The 7188-nt window shown below is 48.1% G+C and overlaps 1 protein-coding gene across 2 annotated transcripts; it reads left to right on the top strand.

Annotated features, from left to right (window-relative positions):
* On the top strand, positions 1-6236 carry Znf691 (zinc finger protein 691). 2 transcript variants are annotated; one of them, XM_036178845.1, is made up of 3 exons: positions 35-62; positions 1399-1522; positions 3495-6236. In XM_036178845.1, exon 3 carries the CDS (start codon positions 3503-3505, stop codon positions 4352-4354), a length of 852 nt encoding a protein of 283 aa, XP_036034738.1. In that variant the 5' UTR covers positions 35-62; positions 1399-1522; positions 3495-3502; the 3' UTR covers positions 4355-6236. The 2 variants fall into 2 exon arrangements, with proteins under 2 accessions (XP_036034737.1, XP_036034738.1); XM_036178844.1 differs by lacking the exon at positions 1399-1522 and having other exon boundaries at positions 1-62.
* Positions 6237-7188: the final 952 nt, after the last annotated feature.

The following is a 7188-nucleotide window of genomic DNA, read 5'->3' as shown; positions in this document are numbered from 1 at the left end:
GCTCCGGCTCCTTTCCCCGCCCACCGAGGCGGCGCTGTCCCTGACCGAGCTGCGGGAGTGAGGTGGGTCGCGGTTGTGATGAGGTGACGTGGGGGGGAGGCGGACGCGACGCGCGGGGCGCTTGGAGCGCGGCCCCTTCGCTCTCACAAAGGCCTTGGAAGCTGCTGTTTTGCTCCGCGGGGGCCAAAGGCCACCGGGGGCTGTGTGTCCCTCCGCCGAGATCCTGTCTTCGGACGGCCCAGCCTTGCTACCCTCCCGCCCTTACTGTTGGCCTTGGACCGCTCCGTGCCCCTCCCATACACTGTGCCCCTAGGGTCGCCCCCTGTGCTCTTCCACCTCCATCCCCGAGCCCATCGCCGTCTCTGAACCCAGCTCCTGCCCTCCAGGACGCTGTACCCTGACTCCTCCAACTTTCCCCTGCCCTCTCCACTCAGCCTCTTTGGACACTTGTGCAGCGTTTGTCCCCTCTCCCTGACCACTTCTGACTGTCTGGCTCCTCTGATGTTCCATCTCTGACCTGCTAGGTAGCTCTTTATTCTCCACACCTTGCCCTGGTCCTTCCAAGCTACCCGCGGTGCCCTTGACTTGTTCTCAGATCTGGAACTTTAATCTTTCAAACCACAGGTTGGCGTCTCCCCTCTCCTCTAATCCAGGCTCTTACCCTTCATCATTTGTGATCACCAAGCCCTGTCTTCTTGGCTTGTTCGTAGAACTGGCCTCTCCTCTGCACGCTTGCTCCAGACTGTGCTGCTGAGCTCGGGGGAAGAAAACCCAATATGCACTAGGTCCCTTCTCCCTCAGATCTTTGAAGTGCAATGTGAATATGACCTTGTATTTTAGCTGCATTGCCTTTTCAGTCAGTAATGGACTCCCTGTACCTGCCAGCCCTGGTCTTGCTCATCCATCCACCTTGCAAGTCATAGTTCAAATACCACCTCTTCCATGAAGCGGCTTCCCTGCCCTCTTCAGAGAAATGTCTCTGTGTGGTCCTAACTGCTGTGGCCCTTTTTCTCTTCCTTCTCTCCCTCCAGTACTCGTGTAAACTTCAGCTTTGGAGTGATGAGCATAGGCTTCAGTTTTGTTTGAGTATAGCCTTTCAATCACTGTGTGCTATTGGGCAAGTGATTTAATTTCTCTGAGTTTCAGTTTCATCATTTCTAAAATAAGTATGAAAAGTGAATAGTTAAGCCAAACATAGTGGTGCATGCCTTTAACCCCAGCACTCAGGAGGCAGAGGCTAGCCTGGTCTACATCGTGAGATCCAGGTTAACCAGAGCTTCACAGTGAGACCCTGCCTCTGAGAAAAAATAAAGAAAATAAAGAAGAAAGAGAATAGCTGTTAAAATGAATTGAGATGATGCATATAGAGTACTCAGCTGTAGGTCTAATGTTTTGTAGGACCTTTAGAAAACGTGAACTATTATTGACTCCTGTGCCATGTGTCATGTGCAATGCTGGGCCATGAAGAATGGGTACAGATGTGGCTGAGGCACTGTCTCTTCCCTGGAACATAACTCTGAGGGTGGTAATCATAATCTTAAATCCTTTTTAATTTGATTGTTATTGATTGGGGGTGGCAGTGGGAGCTTGTATGTGGAGGTCAGAGGATAACGTTCAGTACCAGTTCTCTTTACTGTGGGTTCCAGCATTGAACTCAGCTTGTCAGGCTTCTGTGGCAAGTGCTTTTAACCATAGCTAATCAGTCTCATTGGTCCCATGGTCCAACCATAAATCATTTTACTATTTAAAGAGAAAAATGTCATTTATTTACGCTGTGTGCACGCATGCGCGTGCGTGCATGTACTTGGTGCATTGGTGTTCAGAGGACCACTTGCAGGAGTTCGTTCTTGCCTCTTTTCATGCAGGTCCTGGGGATCAAGCTGAGATTCAGGCTTGGTCACTAGTACCTTTACCTACCGAGTCATTTTTCCACCTCAGTTTAAAAAGGTATATGTACGTGTGCACCTGAGTATATGTATGTGCACCACATATGTGCAGGTGCCTGTGGAGACTAGAGGAGGGCATTAGATCCCCTGGAGTTGGACCTGGTATGAGTACTGGAAACTGAACCTGGGTCCTCTTGCAAGAGCAGCAAGTGCTCTTAACCACTGAGCCAACATTCCAGTCCCCAGTCCATCCCATTTATTTATTGATTTGTTTGTTTATTTGTTTATATGTTTATTGAGACAGAGTCTTGCTATGTAGTTCTGACTGTTCTGGAACTCACTCTGTAGACCAGGCAGTCCTTGAACTCACAGAGATCCGCCTGGGATTAAAGGCATATGCCACCATTCCTGGCAGTCTTAATTCCTCTTATTTTTACCCAGCATTCAGCCTTGGATAGAGACTTGGTAAAATATTATCTTAGCAGTTTTAAAGAGAGTGTACAGTTGGGCATGGTCGTGCATGCTTTTAAATCAGAAGGCAGAGGAAGGTGGATCTCTATGAATTCAAGGCTAGCCTGGGCTACATAGAGTTCCAGACAGCCATACATAGAGAAACCCATTTAAAAAAAAGAAAAGAAATTAGTGGAGGCCACATAGCTCCTTGTATATAGATCCTAAAGTCCTAGGTAGAGTCAACAGGGATAGAGATTAAAGTTCTCATCCATTTACTTCCTCATCCAAAAAAATAACAGAGCACCCAGCCTGGTACTGTAGAAAGTTACTACAATAATAAGTATAACATCCTGCAGATTTCTAAGGAATTGTGTGTGAGCGTAGACATGAAAAAGCATGACAAGCATTCTGGAGATACTTCTGGCCTTCTTTAGTTCACTGTGGGGATGTATATTTTATGTGGCTGTATCTGATAAGGATGTGTATGTGGTCTGCGTGGCTGATGTTAGTATGTTGGTTGTATGTGTGATATGAATGTATATGTAGTAATGTATAGCTGATACCTGTTTGGTGTGAGTATAGCTGTATGTCATATAAGAATGTAGCTGTGTGTGTATGAGTCTGTATGATATTTATATGCAGAAGTTGGCATTGATTTATCATGACAGACAGAGCTCAAGTGCTGTAGTAGGTCTTGTTAGCCAGTTGGCAGATTATGGTAAGGTATAGAGAGGAATGGGCTGGCAGAGCAGCGAGACTATTTGGAGTTGGGCCTTGTAAGTAACTACTTCTAGTTATTTATGTTCATTTCAGAACCAGTGAATAGATGACTATTTGACGGGAACAAATTGAATTCATCTCGAAATGGAAGCACCTTTGCTTACACATAAATTATAGAGTGCCATTGTTTGATGGTATTCACAAGAGTGACATTCAGTCTGCACAGAATACATCCGTTAGTGGTGGGTAGCCTTAAATATCTGTGAAAGTTTGTCCCTTGAAAGTTAAGAAGTAAATAGGGCTTTCTACAAGTATTCCAGTTAGTTGGGGTTATTCTGGGGAGTTATACATTGCTTCAACCGGAATGCAAGATTCTCTGTGGTCTGATGGCTGGCACAAGGAATAAAGGTGTGGAATGTTTGTGTTCATTCTCAGGTTAAGAGATGGGCAGTGAGAAGGAGCAGAGTCCAGAAGCACACCTGCCTGAGGAAGGGGAAGGGGGGAAGCCTTGGAGAGTGGACGGCTCGGAGGATTTCCAGATCGCATCTAGGGAGGAACATGGGCAGGCGAGCCTGTCGAAGGGGCTTCAAGGAACACGCCCAAAAATGCCATGGCAGAAAGTCACTGCCCGAGCTGGAGGCCCCAGGAACCCCATTGCTTTTAAAGGTCCAGAGGCGGATGAGAAGCCTTTTATATGTGTGCAGTGTGGCAAAACCTTCAACAATACCTCCAACCTGAGAACACACCAGCGGATCCACACTGGTGAGAAGCCATACAAGTGTTCAGAGTGTGGCAAGAGCTTCTCCCGAAGCTCCAACCGCATCCGCCACGAGAGGATCCACCTGGAAGAGAAGCACTACCAATGTGCCAAGTGCCAGGAGAGTTTTCGGCGGCGCTCAGACCTCACTACACACCAGCAGGATCACCTGGGCCAGCGGCCATACCGCTGTGACATTTGTGGCAAGAGCTTCAGTCAGAGTGCCACGCTGGCTGTCCATCACCGAACCCACCTGGAGCCAGCACCTTACATCTGCTGTGAGTGTGGGAAGAGCTTCAGCAACAGCTCCAGCTTTGGGGTGCACCACCGGACCCACACGGGTGAGAGGCCTTATGAGTGTATGGAGTGTGGGCGGACTTTCAGTGACATCTCCAACTTTGGTGCACACCAGAGAACACACAGAGGGGAGAAGCCGTACCGGTGCACTCAGTGTGGGAAACACTTCTCCCGAAGCTCGAACCTCATCCGACACCAGAAAACACACCTGGGTGAGCAGGATGAGAAAGATTCTAGCTAAAGGGGAGCCCTGCTTTGGAGTGAGGGAGAGCATGTAGCCCACCTTGATAGGAGGAGGAGGAGGAGGCCGTTAGCACCTGCTGTGGCACCTGGACTGCAAACCCTTCACTTTGTAGAATGACCCTCTTTGCCTTTGCAGTCAGGAAATCCTGCCTCCTCCCAGGCAGTTTCTTGCCTTGAAGAATCAGAGTGCCCAGTCTTCACTTTACTTTCTCAGGGGTGGACAGAGTGGGATAGGCTCAGGACATGCTCTTATCATTGGGACATCAGTCCCTGGCGGAGGGAAGTGCCTGAGATGGCTTCACCGTCTGCAGGACCTCTAAAGCCACCCAGCTTCAGACACACTGCAGTGGCCTGTGAGTTCCTCCCTTGCTGTGCCTCGTCGCATGTCAACTTCTGGAGCCCTAGGCCGGGAGGCATGGCCCTCCTATTGAAGGGGCCTCTTCTGTCTGAGAAGAAGCTTGTGGTCCTTCAGTAAGAATGAGAAGGAAGCCTCAGGGATCCACAATCCAGGGAGCCTCACACTCCCTGTGTTTGTTACCTACCTTCCTCGCCCCACCTTGCCTCTGTCTCCTTGGTGATTACCAGTAAAACACTTCAATGAGAAGAACCTGTGTGCTTATTCGGAGATGTGAGGAGCTGGGGAGATTGTTCCGGGCGGCCTTTCTGCAAAGGAGTTGAGTTCTGAGACAGAGGTGGCTCCTCTGGAATGAAGAGGACAGCAAGCCGAGCCTCTGGAGCTTTTAGAGAGGAGGGGAGGGAAATGTTGAACGTCCACTCCAGGCTGTTGCTTGTACACGCCATTCTTTATCTCATCTGGTTGTCACAGATCCTCAAGGGCAGAGGAGACAATTGAAAGGGAGTCACCCAGTGTGTGTGGTGGGACCAGTGTATACGCTGACCTCTGCAGCCATTCCCCGTGCTTTTCACATGTGCTGGCCTCCAAAGGAGGCTGGCCTAGAGGTGGGTGCTAGTGTAACCTCTTGATACAACCTTGACCTCTTTGCCCTTGGAAGTCAGTAACAAGATGAGGATCTTTCAAACTTTAGATTATTGATTGAGCACTTTTGTGGCTAGGAAAAATGACGGTGGCTAAGAAAATTGGGAATGGGGTAAGATGAAAATTCTTAAAACCCAGGATGATGGTGTGCCATAAACAGTGTAGATTTGACCCTGGGTAAGACAGTAAGGTTGCCTGGTTTCCTGTCCTCATTTAGGCCTGGTCGCACATGGCAGTTTCTCATATAGAAATTTAGTGTTCACCCAGCTCTCCTTTATCCAATGCAAGGACCCCTTCCTGTCTTTTCTGTTAATCTGGGGTCCTGCCTGCTGGGATGAAGCATGCTCTTCATTTGTGCCCAGTTACCAGAATGTGATTCCGGTACCAGAGTTGGCATCAGTATGGCATCACTATGACTTACTCTAGCAGGTGGGGATCCTGCCACTCAGCCTCACTGGGATATACCAGGAACTTTACACTCATATGAAGGCACCCTGAGACGTAAAAATATATCCATATTTCACAAAATAGAAACAGGCTGCCAGAGACAGTTGGAAGGAGAAAGCTGACTCCTGTAAGCTTCCTTCTAACCTCATTCTTACCGTGGCACACGTGTACCCCCCCCCACACACACACACTAAGTAAATGTAATTTAATAATTTAAACTGTAGCAGACTTCTCAAATGATTCCCTTGCATTTATAGAGCACTTTACACAGTTTGCAAAGCCCTTGTGTTTCATTTCCCTCCCCTCCCCTCTCTTCTTCCCTCCTCTCATCCCTCCCACTTCTCTTGAACTGTGTGACCAGGTTTACCCTAATTCAAGACATGTAGCCCAGCATATCACACACCTTTAATCCCAGGATGTGAGAGTCAGAGGCAGGTAGATCTCTATGGGCTCAAAACCAGCCTGATCTACATGTAGAGTTCCAGGACAACCAGAGCTAATAGACATGTAATTTGGTGTAATTTGAATGCCTATTGGCCACTGAACATAAACAGAAGCATGCTGTAGTGCCAGAGTGCCTGCAGGACAGAAGTCAACACCAGGGGGCGGAAGAGATTATGAACTACCACCTCCAGTGAGAAAAGACATCTCCAGCCAAATGTGGTGCCACATACCTTTAATTCCAGCACTTAGCGGGCAGAGGCAAATGAGTCTGAGGCTAGCCTGGTCTACAGGGTGAGTTCCAAGACAGCTAGTGCTATGTAGAGAGACCCTATCTCCCTCCAAAGCATTGGAAGACCCACACATACCCCGGAGTGTAGCTGGGCTGATTACTGAAGGTGTTCCTCAGTATGAATGCAAGTCACTAAAAGTCAGAAAAAATGACGCAGGAAAAACCTGATGGTATCAGCAGAGAGGAGCCTCAAGGAGCTAAAAAATTCTGAAATGGAAAATTATAATAAGGGGTTGGGGATTTAGTACAGTGGTAGAGTGCTTGCCTAGCAAGTGCAAGGTCCTGGGTTCAGTCCTCAGCTGTGGGAAAAAAAATTATGTGGCACGCGCTTTAATCCCAGCACTTGGGAGGCAGAGGCAGGCATATCTCTGTGAGTTCGAGGCCAATCTGGTCCCAGCCTGATTTTGCACCAGCAAGATCCTGGAAAAGTGCAAAGCTACACAGAGAAATCCTGTCTCGAAAGACCAAAAAAAAAAAAAAAAAAGACAGAAAAGAAAAATACACTAGAACAGTGGTTCTCAGCTTGTGAGTCATGAACCCTCTAGGGGTCAAATGACCCTTTCACAGGGATTTTATATCAGATATCCTGCATATCAGATATTTACATTACGATTTATAGCAGTAGCAAAACTGTAGTTATGAAGCAGCCATGAAA

Source organism: Onychomys torridus, chromosome 2 (genome assembly GCF_903995425.1).
Source record: "Onychomys torridus chromosome 2, mOncTor1.1, whole genome shotgun sequence".
In the NCBI taxonomy this organism is placed as follows: Eukaryota; Metazoa; Chordata; class Mammalia; order Rodentia; family Cricetidae; genus Onychomys; species Onychomys torridus.
The sequence above is the reverse complement of the archived record's forward strand: the minus strand, read 5'-3'. Positions and strand labels throughout refer to the sequence as shown.